This window comes from Anolis sagrei, chromosome 2, assembly GCF_037176765.1.
Source record: "Anolis sagrei isolate rAnoSag1 chromosome 2, rAnoSag1.mat, whole genome shotgun sequence".
Classification (NCBI taxonomy): Eukaryota; Metazoa; Chordata; class Lepidosauria; order Squamata; family Dactyloidae; genus Anolis; species Anolis sagrei.
The window spans coordinates 276,821,370-276,839,368 of record NC_090022.1 but is presented as its reverse complement, the minus strand read 5'-3'; the positions used below and the strand labels follow the sequence as shown (position 1 = coordinate 276,839,368).

Genomic DNA, 17,999 nt, shown 5'->3' with positions numbered 1-17,999 from the left:
CAAAGGACATTTAATCAACTACCAAGCTTGCAAACTTTGTGTTTTGTTTGTTTGTTAAAACAATGCAGTACAACTGTTTGGTCTGCTCCTGACACGATAAATAAATAAAACCCATAACACACCATGTTGGCTTTCTTATGAAAGAGCCAGGGCTCACTTTTGGTTTGCAGATGTTGACATTACCGATGCCTGTGCCTCATTTCAGTTCTTTCATACTACAGGATTATGTTGCAGTGTTTACTTGGGGTGGAAGGCTCAGGCAGGCTTCATCACCTGCTTGAGGTAATGGGGTGGCAGAGTGATTTCTTTGCTTATGGGGCTACCGATTCAACCATATATTTGTGCTATAAATCAGGGATGATTAATTGCTAGGATTTAGGAACCCCACGGTCCTCATCATGTCAAATTCCAATCCACTTCTATGTTTGAGAGCTACAAAATAAAGGTCAGACATGAGTAATAATGAAGAAATAGGCATATATATTTTGTTTCATGGATTGCAATTTGCTTTGCCTTTCATTTACAACTGCTGGGGACAAAGCATTATATATGCTAATAATCGACAGGCACACGGAAAAGGTTACTTTGGTTACATAACCCAGTTTCATGAGAACAATAAATTTTGCTTAAAAGGCATGCACATTTCCAACCCCTGTAGCTGTGTAAAGCTGCATTTGAAAATCTACGAATCTTTGACATTTTAGAAATCAGAAGAGTGTGAAAAAGCCAAACACACTGTGCTGAGGGGAAAGTTGCAGCAGGAACATCCTGCGAAGCTGCTTGTTACAACTCTTAAATAACAAAAGCAAGATAAAGAAGGTTGCAAATAACCTCCAAACTCACCTCAATTCTTTTCTCATACTTTTCCCCTTTGATGAGGCGATGGACATAGATCTTAGGGACATGAATATCTTCTGCGGCAAATGACCCCACATCAACAATTTCTTCTACCTGTGCAGACATGAAAAGCAGGAAAGATAAGAATAAGAGGACAAAAGCAATGTGAATCATACAAGGATTAGCAGACCATTGCACACTGGGTTTCAGCTGTGTTGAAGTAGTTACAGTACAATTGACTCGGAAGAGTATAAGCTTGGAGAAACTCTGTTTTCCAAGCTTAAGTGCCATCTCTCCAGGAACACATAGACCTACCTTTAAAAAACAAGCTGAAGGTTCTGCAGACTATTAACCTTAGAATGAACAGCTGAGAGCAGTCACAAGCTTAATGTCAATGTTGATCAGTGTAATGTTATGTGAGTCTTATTGGAATTGAACTCTGCAGAACATGATGGCAATATATAGATGTTGACAATATGTGGCTCTCATGCACTGTGACACTACCTCTGCTGCCATTGAAATTGCTGCTGCCAGCATTCACACAAGCGTACCACCAAGATGCAGTAGCATCAGAAGCAACCGTGTTTTCTTTTTCCCATTCCCTACCTAAAGGGAATGAACCACTTTGACCAGGGCAGTCTGCAAATCCTTACAGATGGTACAATGGCAGTGGTTCTCAACCTGTGGGTCCCCAGATGTTTTGGCCTTCAACTCCCAGAAATCCTAACAACTGGTAAACTGGCTGGTATTTCTGGGAGTTTTAGACCAAAACACCTGGGGACCCACAGGTTGAGAACCACTGTACTATGGCATTCTTATGCACCATAGAAGTAGCTGTAATTGCTGAATTTCAGGAGCAACTATGGAAAGGATTGCAGAAGCGACTGCAGAATTTTAGTTGACATTCTGGACCCCATTGACCACCCAATGCAGACCTCCAAACACCAAGACATTGCCATCCAAGCCACTCTGGCAGCAATCCCATGTAGTCCCTAGCATTAACCAATGACTTTCCTGCCACCAGATTCTCTATAAAAATAAAGCAACTGCACTAAAATTCTTCCTTGCTAAGATTCTTCTTCACGACATCTGTCATTTTCAGTTGCAGAAGAGGATTGAAATAGCAGAGAGGCCAACACGTCGTGACTCAAACTCACATTTCAACAGAATAGTAGAAGGACACAGAAACTCCTACTAGGTTTGAGAAGCACAGTTGGGAGGAAATTCAATGTGCAATTTCTAATTGAACAGAAGCAAACAGTCAAGTTTCCTTGGGTCTTGTTTTAGTTGGCAGAACAGCAGAAAACTGAAGCCAAAGAACCAATATCCATATCTTTTATTCTAATCTTTTACATCCTAACAATTCATCCATTTCACTCCCATTCCCAAATATAACAACTTTTCAAAGATTAGAAAATAAAAAACCATGGGAACAAAACTAGCATTTGCCAAAAGTTGGAAGATCAGCATGGCATTATGGTCAAACAGGTCCAAGAGCTATTACAATCTGGTGTATCAGGAGGCCAAGGTTCGAATTCAAGTGCTCAAGGCAAGACAGTTAGCAGGTCCTAAATTTCAGATTATCACTATTACTACTACACCAGGCATAGGCTAACTTTTTTGCCCTGGGGCTGTATTGTGGGCCGGGCCAGGGGGGAGGATGGGGTAGGCCTAGGAGGAGGTAGAGCTGGGGGCGGGGTGGTCCTAGGAGGAGGCAAGGCTGGGTCAGGATGGGTCCGGGAGGGAGAGGGCTGAGGTGGGGGAAGCCCAGGAGGGGGGCGGGCCAGTGGCGATAGGTATAGGGCCAGGGGCAGATCATCCTCTGGCTTTCCTCCCAGCATAAGGATGAAGCTGCTCGCCCCATCATTACGCTGGGAGGTGAGAGAGGCCTGCTTGCCTCTCACTTCTGCCAGCAGCAAGATGAGGCCTCATCTCGTCCTGACTCTGGGAGAAGGGAGACAGGAGGAGACCAAGGGGGCTTTGGAGCTCCTTTGCCCCCCGCCTGCCTCCTTCCCCAGACCAGGCTTCTCCCAACATTGGAACAGGGCTGCACCTTGTCCTGATGCCTGGAGAAGGGAAATACAGGTAAGGGTAGAGGTAGTTTTGTAGCCGCCTCACTTGCCACCTGCTTCTTCTCCTGATCCGGGTTTCTCCCGACATCAGGACAAGGCCGCACACCCCATCCTTATGCCAGGAGGGGGGCCAAAGGAAGGTATGCAGCAGGCTGAGAGCACTCCAGAGGACTCCCAGCCACCCCATGCCTTCCTCTCTCATCCTTTCTGCAGAAGGATGCAGCAGGCCTCCAGAGGACAGGTAAAATTTGGAGGGCCAGGCATAGTTGTCCAGAGAGCCTATCTGGCCCATGGGCCTTAGTTTGCCCATGTCTGTATTACATTCACAATCCTACTACAATAAACAAAAGCTGGAACAAAATAAAGTGGTATGGCTGAAACTGAAAATGCATATCAGACTCGATTAGAGTAGCAAATATCACTTCCATTTTCACAAAACAAATACAGAATAGAGCCTCTAACAATCAGAATTCATAAGAAAAGGTCAACACATACAACACTCTCTTTCAAATGTTTTTATTTACTAATTTATGCAATGCTCTTGATATGAAATAAATAAAATTTACTAATGACAGATAAAAACAAAAATCTGATAATCTGTGTTGTCAATGTTTTAGGCACATCTTTTAGCAATCAACTATAAGAAACTTGCTTTTAGTGAAGATTCAGCCCAATTATCTGAGTAATGTAATGCAATGGTATACGCACTGTAGAACTTCAGCTCCATAGACAACACAGTAACGGTACAGTCTGTCAGATAAAGGTCTAGTCTCATATCATTCCTCCAGGTGACAGCAGATTTAACTGATCTCTTGAGAATTCATATCTATCATTAAAATTATACATATCTTTAAAATGTACAGGGAAATTAAAGGACAAGTGACCAAGTTTTTAAAGATTGGAGCTATTTTTCATGCAAGAAACTGCTGCCCTGTTCAACTATATACTTCTTCTACTGTTCTATTTATAATTTGTTACAAACACACTGTTTGAATTTTTCGGGTTAGTGGAGCTGTTGATATGTAGTTACATTTAAGATAAACACTTAATGCACTCATTCTAAGGGCTGGTTCAAGCTTAATATAGTAAGACATTACAAAAAGAATGACTTTCCTTCAGGTTTTCATGCTCTTCCAACCTTAAGCACCCAGTCTTGGTGGAAAATAGGATGTTGTTGTTGTTGTTGTTGTTATTATTATTATTATTATTATTATTATTGATTCTTTATCAATTTAGAAAGATGAAATTCATAGAATCATAGAGTTGGAAGAGATCTTATGGGCTATCCAGTCCAACCCCCTGCCAAGAAGCAAGAAAACCGCATTCAAAGCACCCCCGACAGATGACCATTCAGTCTCTGTTTAAAAACCTCCAAAGAAGGAGCTTCCACCACTCGCTGGGGCAGAGAGTTCCACTCCAAATTGAAATATTCTGCTCTAAACCTAGGTTACCATATCATCTAAACCTTGAAACATGGTTAATTTTAATTATAGCTACTGAAATCAAACTTTACTTCACAAACTATAATCAGGAATTTGGCTTGTTTTCATCAGCTATATAGTTAACACTAACCAGTCTGTCAGACTTTAGACAAGACAACTAGCTGTAATTAATCTAACCAGAAGCAAAATCATAAAACCTTCTTGTTACCGTGTAGGAATACGATGTAGCAAGGACACAAGTTTGATGGATGTTAAACTCATTACCAAGTGCTAAAGGAGCCTTCTCCAAACAAGCATCTTCCATGTGGGTTGCTGTGAGTTTTCCAGGCTGTATGACTGTGTTCCAGAAACATTCTCTCCTGACGTTTTGCCCACACCTATGGCAGGCATCCTCAGAGGTTGTGAGGTACATTGGAAATTAAGCAAGGGAGGTTTGTATATCTTCCAATTCCATGATCCCCAAACATTGGTTATGTTGGTTTGGATTAATGGAGGCTTCTAAAGGGAGGCTGGTTATGCAGTGGTGGACTAATATGTAGTTTGGTGTAAAGTTGGGGAAATTATTTGAACATTTCAGGAGGGGGAGAAAGGAAACCTTCTATTCAAGCTCCCTCTGGCCTCCTCTAACACTTTTAGAAAAATGACACATGGATAATTTATTGGAATTCTAACAAGCAAGATGGAATTAAACATGGGACAAAACCTGAGCTATAATGTTATGCATTGTGAAACTATTTATAAACGCAACTATTTCCCAGTGCCTCAGAGTTAACAATAAAAACAAATGCCAAAAATGTAGGTGACTAATGGAAACTATTCATTTCTGTCCCACAGAGTAATGAGGTGCATTGTACCTGTGATAGCAGAATGATAATGAACCAGGAGTATTGTTGCTAAGCAACCAGGTACACACTGAAGGATTTTTAATTACATTTACTTAATTAGTTACGGATGAAAAAGCACTTCTTCATGCAATGCTAAGCCCCCACTCTATCCCCTTTTGTCATTTTTCCTTTCGACAACTCAAACTCTCCTTATAGTTCTAGTTATTGCAGAATACATGTTTTTTTAAGTCTAAGAAAAACTACACTTTCAATAGCTTAGCTTCCCCATCTTTGGCAAGAAAAAAAATCAGTTTATGAAGTATAATATGAAGCAAAGTGGGGGAAAAGAAAGAAAAATATGGAGTAAGAATGGTTAGAAATCGTTCATTGTGTTAATTTGCTTTATTTGTTTTGTTTTGTTATTGTATGTATTTAATTTTTGTTGTTTGCATTCTGTATTTTATTTTTGCTGTATTGTATTTTTGGGCTTGGCCTCATGTTAGCTGCCCCGAGTCCCTTGTGGGGAGATGGTGGCAGAAGTGAGCAGGAAGCTCAGTGCAGAGGTGAGCAGGAAGCCTTTTTCATTTACTTTTGAAAGCAGGTGCTCCTTTCTCATCTGTATGTCCATGTCACAGCGGCTGATACTCATTCCATTCCTGCTTCAAGCAAAGGCAACACCATCTCCCCACCGTCATCAGCTGCATGGTTTCTTTTTTTTTTATTATTAAATAATCTTTATTAATTTTCAAAGTATTAAAATACATACAAAGGGGATACATATATATATATAAACATGTAAACTTCTTCTATACATTCTTCATACTAAATTGTCTCAAACATACAAGGTTGGGGAGGGGAGGTGGGTTCTCTGCGGGGGAGAGAGAGGGAGGGGGAGGGGGGAGGGGAAAGAAGGGGGAAGTGGGGGAGAGGGCAGAAGTCTGGATGGGGACAAGCATGGTTTCAATTATATTGGTACATCATGTATCGCCTCTCTTTGAGCTCTTCGCAAAGGCCTGAGGTTTTTTGCAAGAGACTGCCAAAAGAAGGTGAAGAGCAACCTGCTCTCGCATGTGGACAAACATCCCTTCCCAATGTAATCTAAATCACTGTTTGCGAAACAGATGGTTTTGTTTTAGAAGATAAAGACAAGAGGCAATCCTTGAAGTGATTAGATAAAGCAGAGGCGCACTATACAAGTTGAAAATTCCAAGGGGAGCAGCTCTGTTGTAGAATTATATATCTTGCTGACCTCTTCGTTTGTTGATAAACTGCAATTTTAAAAGTCATGCCTCGTCTTTCACTCTAAGCAAGACCCCATTTTAATTACTGTATATACTCAGGTATAAGCTGAGTTTTTCAGCCCTTTTTTTAGGTTAAAAAACCACCCCACGGCTTATACTCAAGTCAAAGTGATTTATTATTTTACTCTGTTATTATTATTATTACATTTATTATTTTACTCTATTATTGCTGTTATTATTACATTTTCATTATTTTACTTTCTTTTTTATTATTATTATTATTACATTTATTATTTTACTCTATTATTATTGAAAGGATACCTAAGCACATTTACATTGAAGAAGGTTATTAATTAATTAATTAATTAATATTTGTTTATATTGTTTTATTTATTTACAGTATTTATATTCTCCCCTTCTCACTCTGAAGAGGACTCAAAGCAGATCACAATGCATACATACACAGCAAACATTCAATGCCGTTTTCTAGACATACAGGCAGAAAGACAGATAGAGGTATTTTTGGCATTTCCACTTTAATGCCTGGAGGTTATGCTCGATTCCGGCCACAGGGGGGAGTTGTCGTTTCATCCACTATGACACCAAGTCATTTTGATCGTATTTCCTCCTTGCTCTTTGACTGCTGGCATTTTTACTGTGTCATAAAATATCTCCCTGCTTTAAGCGGTTCCTACTCAGCTCAGCTGCTTTCGAACTGCTTAGGTAGACAGTAAGCTAGGCTTAACAGTCGGGTGCTCAATCTTGACTTGGGCTTCTTTGAACCTGTCACCTTCTGGTCAGCAGTGATCTATTACAGCTGGTGATTAACCAGCTGTGCTACAGCCTAGTGTAGTTAGAATAATGGTTTAATCAGAGTTGGACAGTCTTATCTTAAATTGCACTTTTATGTAAATATTCAAAAACACTGAACCTACTGATACTTCAATTAATGTAATTGTATTAGTATCTATTTTTATTTTTGAAATTTACCAGTAACTGCTGCATTTTCCACCCTCAGCTTATACTCCAGTCAATACATTTTCCCAGATTTTTGTGTTAAAATTAGGTGCCTCTGCTTATATTCAAGTTGGTTTATACCGAGTATATATGGTATTTATTCATTCATTCATATCCAATTTATTCAAAGAAAATAGATTATCAGCTATGGGGAAATGGCAGTGTTCTACATTACCTCTACTACAGTGGTTTTAGCAGCTTTGCACATGGGCTGGTTGAAATTTCTTGCAGTTTTCCTATCAGAGAAAGAAAACATACATAAAATATATAAATTGCCTGGAAATTAAAAATGTTATGAGAAAAGATCAAGGGTTGGAAAAAAAAAACTTCAAATACTTGGAAGTGCTATCATACATAAAATAGGGAAGATTTGCTCTCCTTTATCCCAGACAGCAGGATTCGAGAACAGATTTACAAGGTTTCACTATTTAGTTGAGTGGTAAGTGAAACTTCTTACAGGCAAAAGCAATTCAAGGATAAAACAATTATATAAGTAAAGTGGTAAATTCTGTTTTGCTGGACATTTTCAACCATTTCTTAAGACTCTCTAGCTTTGAATATCTTGTACTGAGCAGAAGAATAAACCAGAGCCTGTGCTACTCCCTCCAACTTGAAAATTTTAGGTTTTTGTGTGAAAATTTCCATGTTGTAACAGTTGTTCCATTTTGCTAGGTCTGGAAATATTTATTTTTTAAGGACCAAAGTTCCCGGAATGCCCCAATCAACCAGACCAGATATCACCTTGCCACTAGCATTAGTTTCACTTTTTACTGGATCATAATCCTGGGATTTATTTTGTGTGTTATAATATTCATAATGTATATATATTATAAGTATATATACTATGGGCCCCCTGATGGCGCAATGGGTTAACCCGCTGAGCTGCTGAACTTGCTGACCACAAGATCAGTGTTTCGAATCCGGGGAGCGGGGGTGAGCTCCCCTGTTAGCCCCAACTTCTGCCCACCTAGCAGTTCTGCCATCCTAGCAGTTCAAATGTAAATATGAGTACTGTTTCAGCAGGAAGGTAATGGCGCTCCATGCAGTCATGCTAGCCACATGACCTAGGAGGTGTCTATGAACAACGCCGGCTCTTTGGCTTAGAAATGGAGATGAGCACCAGAGTTGGATATGACTAGACTTAATGTCAAGGAGAAACTTTTACCTTTATAAATACTATTGCTTTTCCTTTTCATCTGGACTGAATTCAACTCTCGGTCTATTTTAATCTTTCTAAACAGATTTTCTTTTCACCTTTAAGCCTGTTTTAACATATTAATGTGCTCAATTTAAAAATCTATTTTATTTATTTGTAGAGTTACATAGTGTTTCAACCTATTATTATTGTTTTTACCTGTAAGCTGAATTGAGATATAGAGTAGGGCAAAAAATACCTGAATAAATTGATAAATATTTATTTGTATGTTCAGAAGAGTAGAACTGTAGACAGACACTTCTCCCTATAACATTGGCATAATTATTTTCAAATTGTTTTCTGGTGTGTTTCTGTGAATGCCAACCAACCTTTCTTAGCCTGGGCCTCTAAGCAATAGCATATAATCAGTTTGATGCATGGATTTTTCTGTCAACCTGCCTCCAACAATAACAGAAACTTCTAAAGCCAAAACTCAGGAAGAACTGGCAAAAATAGGTGCTATTTTCTAGACATTTTTCTCTCTTCCCAGCATTTTCTTCAATTTAGTATACTTTGGTTTTGATATTCTACTGCCCCCTCCTGGTTATTTTTGTTTTTTTACTAAGTAGTTAGCAAACTAATAAGTAAACCCATGTAATTAGCCCAGGCTGTGCTGACAAGAAATGGATGATCCAAATTAATTTACCAAAATTCCAAAGCTGCCTTTTCACATGTGTTTGCAGGCACTAGAGCAGGCACAAATATCTTTAGGAGTGTTTGTTTTGATGCAACTATCATGGACAATTATATCTGGAATCTCTCCTGCAGCAATACAAGATCCAATACTGCTGGAAAGTTCAAGAAAACATTCATGCCCCAAAATCAATAAATAACCTCACATTTTTCCTTATCAAAACATTTTCAAAGTCAGCAGCTTGATATTAACCCAGAGACAAATGGAATGATATGGCTACATGCAACAATATGTCCCATTAATAACATTTAAAACAAAACAGTTCTCTAACCAAATTCATAAGTATCTAGTTTTGAACCAGAAACTCTTGAAATGTTTGCCTGAGACTTAACCTAGCACTATTTTGTGGCCAATAGAAGTCAGGGTCCACTTTATGAATGGAAAGGTAATATGAGATCCCAACACTGTCAAGGCACTAGAAATATGATCTTCTAGTGCCTCACTTGATCAAGAACCTGGACCATAGCTCACTCCAGGTCTAATATCCAACTGGACAAAGGCACAGGGATGGAGAACAGAAAAGTTGGACTAAGCTGAGTACAAAAAGACCATCTAATTTTAAAACTAAAAATTAAGAAGTTTGCCATTGAACTTCCAAGTTCAGTCTCCATATCCCAAGACAACGCTGGGAATTGTTCCTGTCTGAAACCCTGAAGGGCAGATAGCAATCCATATAGGCCCTGAGTTCCTTTGGGGAGATAGGGTGGTATATAAATAGATGATGATGATGATGATGATGATGATTATTATTATTATTATTATTATTGGCAACAGAATCACATATTGACTCAGTATAAGGCAGCTTCCCATTGCCAAGTGAAAGGTTTGAGCCATCCATTTTTTGGTCTACCCAACGCTCCTTAAGGGTTTCCTACTCACGACACCTTTCAACCCAAGACTTCCTTGAACTGCACACAAGTTTGTATTAGTCATAAAATAGCAAATTATGTTGGCTCAACATTACTGAAATTCTCATCTAGTGCATCCTATATAAACCTTCAAGAAACAGATTTTCTGGGGAAATGTTTTTGAAGCAATTATGTCTGTACCTGAAGATAATATTTCCAGCACGATCAGACTTCCATGCCTTCACTAGTGCAAAATCTCCTGTTATTGACTTTTCCATAATATAATGTCGGCCGTCAAATTCTCTCACCTGTAGGAAATGGGAATAGTGGGGGAGAAAGAGTTGTAAAGTTATTTCACTCTAAAATGTTCTAACCCACACTAAGGTTTAAAATATCCCTATTCTGCATCACCCTGCAACAGAGTCAAGGGGTGAGAGAAGGGTTGAATAGACACTGACAGTCAATAGCTGGATGTATCATGGTTGAATTATTATTATTATGTTTATTTATACCCCGCTAGAAAAGAAGAATTACTAAGGTTGTCTCAAACCTGCACCTGTTGATAGCCTCTACAAGCTAGCTGGCATTGCCCCCCACCCCACCCCCCACCCCCGGATGTGCAACAGGAAGTTGCTGCTAACTATGAAAGAAATAAGGTGGAACACTGTGAAAGCCACCCTCTGCAGAATTATCAGCATCCTCCCAGTAGACTCAAATCAAGGAAAAGCTTTATGAGAACCACCACACCTCTAAATGTTACCCAGCAACAGCAAGAGCATCCCTCTGGGCAAATAAACCAGGAGATCCCAACTGGATGCCCCCCCCCCCCCCCGCCCCCCAAGGGTCTGCCTCCAAGGGCAAACCAAGAATGGGCAACTTGGAAGTCCATGGACAGACTCATAAATGGAGTGGGCAGATCAAAAGACAACCTGGCAAAATGGAACTACCTAAAAGAATCCTCCACGTTGTGCGACTGTGGAGCAGAACAGACAACTCCGCATCTGTATGCTTGTCCACAATGCCCTGCTTCATGTATAGAGGAAGAATCGTTTAGAGCTACAGACAATGCAGTTGCTGTTGTCCAGTTTTGGCCAAGGATTATTTAGTCACTTGTGCTCTTTCTATTTTTATCAGTTTTATGCTTTTGACACACAAAAAAATAAATCCAATTTTTAGTCACAATAAGAACAGACCTACTACATCAGTAGAATTCACAGAAGTGTTGATTTACTATTCATTCAGTGATTGTTTACAATTAGATTGAAGCCAAAAGAGATCTAAAAAACGTACAACAGTAAGAACACCATCTTCAACAACCTGGCAAGTTAACCATAAGGTAACCATAAGGTAATCTCAATTGTTGCTGAACATGCAGTGGTCTCAATCTTGTCCAGCTCAAGACAGCATGAGAGTTAAACATGCAGATCTACATTAAGTTGAACTGTGTATCACCCACTTGAATGTATCATGTAGCAACTGAAATCCCCCTGCATGACCAGTCTGCTTTCTGGGGAACTGTTAGGATAAGAGAAGCATTTGGCCATATTCCTGGGGCCAAATGTGTAATTATTATACCAACTACAAGACTCTTTGGGGTCTTCCAGAAGAATTCATGCTGATGCAAACATTTCTCATCTGGGCCTGGGGAGGTACAGAAAGTTATGAGGGAAGGGTCTGTGAAGGGTTTCCAGTACTATAGAAGTACTATAGAAGAAGGAAAGGACTATAACCTCTATGCCACTATAAAGCCTGTTGTTAGTCCTGAGTTGTCTATTTACGTTCGTTCTGACTCACTATTCATTGAATGGTTCCATAAGTCTACTCAATTTGGGCATATGTGTTAATCTTAAAGATGTCACACAGTTCTGTTGTTTGGATTAAGCAAGCTTACACCACTATTTTAAGAAATAAAAGAAAGGTGTCTTAAATAAAACTGCAGGAAAAGGCTGACGGACAGATTAAAGATGCTCAATCCCCTGCCAAACTCAAGGTAAAGTTCAGACCCGTGTTTTACCTCTCTTGGGTCACTGGCCAAGGCAATTGTGCCATCTTTGTTGTATTTGATTGGTGCTCCCCCTTGCTGCACCAAGGTCCCATAGCCGGTGCTAGTGAAAAAAGCGGGGATGCCTGCTCCTCCGGCTCGGATGCGTTCAGCAAGAGTACCCTAGGAGAAAGGGAAGTCCATAATTAAAAACATTGGCAACAAAGAGAAAGCAAAACTATGGACCGAAAAAAGAACTCTGCAAATCCTAAACAAAGAAGAAGAAAACAAATACAACAACAACAATTTCTTTTTTTTCTTGTTCACCAAACAACTCCAAACTTATTCAGGCAGTACATACCAGCTACCACTTGAATGCTATGGTTTGCAAACCCAAAGGCTTGCTTTTCGCATGTTACTTCTTTGTGAATTGGATTCAAATCTTAAAATTCAACTTTACAAAAGCCATTAGATGACCCTTCCTGATTTCACAATCCCCCATATGTGTTAAGATGTTTCTATTTATTCCATACAATACAGTTTGCTGGTTTGCTTATAACAAACACAAAATACTTTAAATACAAGGAATAATAAAATATTTAGCAATATAAACAACAAAGCTGAGAGAGGCAGTCATATTTCCTGCTAATCTAGGACCTATGCTGATAAAATCTACAAACATAATTAAGAAAAAAATCAAATATATTTTATGAGAGAATGGAAATACAATCAGTCATTGATAATTTTGTAACACCTTCATTCCATTCTCTCTACCGTTTGCCTGACTGCACTGAATATCTATTTTGTGGATTCAAAATCCGCAAACTTCAACGAGCCGGCAAACCCAAATACTATTATGAACTAAGTTTTCTAATCTGAATAACCCTGACAACTTTCGAAGAATGACCAAATAGAAAATACACACATTTACTTATGAATGTCAGATTTAACCACAAGAGGGCACCATATACAGTTATTCTAGAGTACACATGCACACAAAAGCCTCCTTTTTGGACCATTCTTCTTTCCCAAATAAACATGAATAAAACTATGCCTTATTGCCTAATTTCTCAAATAACATTGTTCTCTTTATTGAAGCTTTTCACTTCGTTTGTTTTTGATATCTGATTCTTATTCCAGAAAATCTACACAAATAAGAAAAAGTGTTTAACCCCAACCAATTAGTTGCCAGAACTTTATGCTTTGTTTCCAAAATGAAAACTGCTCCTGTACCATTAATAGCTCTGTAGAAGAGGCAGTTTAAGAAGTGTTGTACTGCTTGTGATGCAAGCAGATAACAAACAAACTCCTACTGAAACTCTTTCCTCTATATAATCACTGAAGTTACAGAATGTTCTCAGATTTTCAATTTGACACTAGTTACATGAGAGTTGTTTGATGGAAACACATGTTTTTCTCTCAACTGTGTATAATTTATGGGACTTTTTTATTGCAGAAAAACCAACTCTATTGTTTCTCCCTCCAGCAATGCACTTTATCTCTTTCTCAGTTTAAAAACTGCCAAGACCACCTATACCGCATAAGTGGCTGAGGAGGGAAAAGAAAGGGCCTGAGGCTGTTAAGGAATGGTGGGAGTTGAAGTCCAAAACACCTGGAGGGCCTATGTTTGCCCATGCCTGAACTGCAGAATGAATGCAGTTGTTTTTTTTTGGTTTTTTTTGTCGTGTCAGGAGCTATTTGAGAAACTGCAAGTCGCTTCTGGTGTGAGAGAATTGACCGTTTGCAAGGACGTTGCCCAGGGGACGCCTGGATGATTTGATGTTTTTATCATCCTTGTGGGAGGCTTCTCTCATGTCCCCGCATGAGGAGCTGGAGTCGATAGAGGGAGCTCATCCGCCTCTCCCCGGATTCGAACCTTCAACCTGTTGGTCTTCAGTCATGCCGGCACAGGGGTTCAACCCACTGCACCGCCAGGGGCTCATTTATGGGACTCACTGACCGGGAACCTTCATCAAGGGGTGCTTTGAATGCAATTTTCCTGCTTCTTGGCAAGGGGTTGGACTGGATGGCCCATGAGGTCTCTTCCAATTATTTCTGGATTCCCTGCTACATGAGCAGCCAAGATGATCTTCAAGCAGTAAAACTGTTATTTCAGGAGGAACGCAGCCCTATCCAAACCAAGTTGCAACTATTCCAAATCACTTCAAACCCAAGTTTACAATTTTTATATCTCATACCTGGAATAAGAGTCAGGTTATTTACTACCATTCACTCCAAAAACAAACACCAAATGTGAATTCTAGTGCAGCAAGCCCTAAAAACAAAGCCCAAAGTTGGTACAAAAAGCTACCTGACTCCAAAGAAGAACTCATCCGATCATACAGGAACTCTGTTTACCTGTGGTGTAAGTTCAACTTCCAGTTCTCCAGATAAATATTGCCGCTCAAATTCTGCATTCTCTCCAACATAGGAAGATATCATACGTTTAATTTGCTTGGTTTGAAGTAGGAGTCCAAGACCAAAATTGTCTACCCTGTAATGAAAAGACAGTAGCCATACGTAATCAAGTCATAGAACATCACAGACATTCCTGGGAAGACAGCTCCACCCAGCTTTCAAGAGCAGAAAATTAAAATTAGTGGTTTTCTGCTTCTGAAACTCTACAGTGCATTCATTCCTTTCTCTCCTGCCCCATGATTGTTTGGCTTTTGCTTCAGGCACTGTTCCATCCACCTGTGCTTGAAAGAAATGCAAGTAAATCAAATTTACATATTCTGAGCTACCTGTATTATAATTTCCTTCCCTCTTAGGCTTTCCTACTGCATTATTCTGGCTACTGAGTCTCTTCCATACAAACAAAAGTAATTAATCACGTTAGTCAACACACATTTTGGCGCCCCAAAGGCCAGAACTGTTTCTGAGTATATCTGACCTGCTGATTCCAACAATGGCACCAGTTTCCCCTTATCAGTCCTAGTTTTTGAGACAAAGAAATATGCCATATACCAGTTGCCTTCTGCTCGCCATAAAAATCATGATAATGATATGTAAGAAGCTAGAGTTTATATGGTCTATCCAATCCCATTTTCTGAACCAATACCCGAAATAACCCCAGGAACAGGTCTAAGAACTAAGACACCAAAAATACTTTTTTGTCAGGCTGATAATCAATATCATCAGCTGATACGTCTTTCCCAAAAAATGGAAAAGAAGAAAACATAACCTAACATAGGTAGGGAGACAACAATCATACACAAAATAGACTCTTAGCAGCCAATGACGTGGAGTCAAATCTGATGTAAATTTCTCTAGCATAGTATGAATCTGTAAAATTAAGATCCAGTAAAAAGCTTACCCTCTGCTTTGTATTCAAGAATGCAGTAAGAAAACTTTTTCATCAAATTGTAAGAAATGCAGGTGCTATTTCCCATTTTCCCATTTCAAAGTTACATCACTCTTTGCATTACATTCATCGTTATGCTTTGTGTGTCATATCACCAACTTTATTATACAGTTGAACCACTCATGAAACAACTGTTTGTATTTTCAACTTCAGCTCTACGTGGGGTTGCCCTTGAAGACTGTTCGGAAACTCCAACTAGTCCAGCGTGCGGCAGCCAGATTGCTCACCGGAGCGACATACAGGGAGCATACCACCCCCCTGTTGTGCCAGCTCCACTGGCTGCCGGTTCAATTCCGAGCACAATTCAAGGTGCTGGTCTTAACCTACAAAACCCTATACGGTTCTGGTCCAGTGTATCTGTCCGAACGTATCTCCCTCTACGTCCCACCTCGGAGTTTGAGATCATCTGGGGAGGCCCTGCTCTCGACCCCACCACTCTCACAAGTGAGGCTGGTGGGGACGAGAAGCAGAGCCTTCTCAGTGGTGGCCCCCCACCTGTGGAATTCACTCCCGGGGGAAATCAGAACAGCACCAACCCTCCTCTCCTTCAGGAGGAGGGTGAAGACATGGCTGTGGAACCAGGCCTTTGGGCAACCAGGCAATTAGACAATGACAACCAAATAAGACAATCAGATGTGTGAGATCGGCAGGATTGTCGAAATGGAACCAAAACAGATCTTTGAGTTAATTGTACACTGATGGGTAGGAGGAAGTTCCAGGTTTGTATTGTTTTTACTGATTTTATCATTTTACTGATTTTATTGGATAATGTTGAATTGTGGGAATTTGTACTGTTATATTTTTTTTTGTGATGATTGTTTGTGTAGCAGGCGTCTAAGTGCGCCTTGCAGCTGTAAGCCGCCCTGGGTCCCCTTCGGGGTGAGAAGGGCGGGGTACAAGAACCCCAAATAAATAAATAAATAAATAAGAAATGCAGGTGCTATTTCCCATTTTCCCATTTCAAAGTTACATCACTCTTTGCATTACATTCATCGTTATGCTTTGTGTGTCATATCACCAACTTTATTATACAGTTGAACCACTCATGAAACAACTGTTTGTATTTTCAACTTCCCAGTTTCCAGTAGTGAAATAACCTACACCATGTCTGACTGTTTATCATCTAACTTCAGCATTGGTTACACCAGTGTTGCTTAATCTTTTTGTTTTTTGGGGGAAACCTACATGTTAAAACATATTCCAGGTTAAACCGATCTGCTTGTGAACTGTGTATAGAATCATAGAGTTGGAAGAGGCCTCGTGGGCCATCCAGTCCAACCCCAAGAAGCAGGAAAATCACATTCAAAGCACCCCCAACAGATGGCCATCCAGCCTTTGTTTAAAAGTCTCCAAAGAAGGCGCCTCCACCACACTCCGGGGCAGAGAGTTCCACTGCTGAACAGCTCTCGCAGTCAGGAAGTTCTTAATGTTCAAGTGGAATATCCTTTCCTGTAGTTTGAAACCACTGTTCTGTGTCCTATTCCCCAGGGCAGCAGAAAACAAGTTTGCTCCCTCCTCCCTGAGACTTACCTTGACATATGTATGGCCAAGAAGCAGAAGTTACACATTTGATGACAATATTTGGGATTTCGATATCAACATGCATCTTTTCCACATCTCAACAATATTAAAAAGATGCATGGGAAATAGATCAATTGCCATCCAGTAGCACAAATGTTTGGCAAACCCCTCTCTGAACTCTTTTCCTTATTGTTTTCTTTTATTTTCTTTCTTTCTCCACTAAATTGACTTTTTATTTATTTATTTATTCATTTGCTTTCTTTATTTTCTCTCTCTTCTCCACACACACCATACCATCTTACTAGGTTAACAGAACTGGTTCATCATTGCATTCTAATTTGATTAACTTATTTATATCTAATTTTAATTTAATTTACAATTTGACTAACTTATTTATATCTAATTTTAATTTATTGTATTTAAGTGTATTTTTTAACCTAACACATATAGTACTGTTTAATTGATGTTATTTTTTTTTGTATTTGCTTTGTTTTAAATTGATCAAAGTGTATGCCTGTTAATAATTCTTCAAGCAAAAGAGCACACAAATCTTCCTGTACACAGAATATCCTGAACTTACCTCCTGCTCTTTTCAAACAATATGGTTATAACATGAAAAGCAATGCCATCTGCTTTATGACTATGTGGGTCAAAGATCTTCAATCCATCAAAAGGAGTATATTATACAATGTAACAAAATTTGAAGGATTTTTTGTTCCTGGTATGAAAGGGTTATTTCCTGTTTAATTGTGCAGTACTTACTTTGAAAGTAGTTGTTATTCTCCAGAAACTTAGTTTTTGTGGCTGCCACAAACTATGTTGAATTGGTTGAGACTCTATAAGATATTCATTGAAAAGCTATAGAAAGATATGTTGCAGGATGTCCCACAAAAACAAAATTTTTGTAGTTTGATAAACTTTTTCCATGTTTTTATGATAGAACCAATTAGAAAATGACATTTA

At 39.4% G+C, this 17,999-nt stretch overlaps 1 protein-coding gene across 1 annotated transcript in view; it reads right to left on the bottom strand.

Moving 5' to 3' along the window:
• Positions 1-17,999, bottom strand: part of OXCT1 (3-oxoacid CoA-transferase 1) — a 92,535-nt gene that overhangs the window by 40,827 nt on the left and 33,709 nt on the right. The window contains exons 4-8 of the mRNA XM_060761437.2: positions 14,510-14,645; positions 12,185-12,334; positions 10,372-10,478; positions 7,609-7,669; positions 844-951 (exon numbers count right to left, since the gene is read on the bottom strand). Of these exons, the coding sequence (XP_060617420.2) occupies positions 844-951; positions 7,609-7,669; positions 10,372-10,478; positions 12,185-12,334; positions 14,510-14,645 (562 nt within the window). The remainder of the gene's footprint in view (positions 1-843; positions 952-7,608; positions 7,670-10,371; positions 10,479-12,184; positions 12,335-14,509; positions 14,646-17,999) is intronic.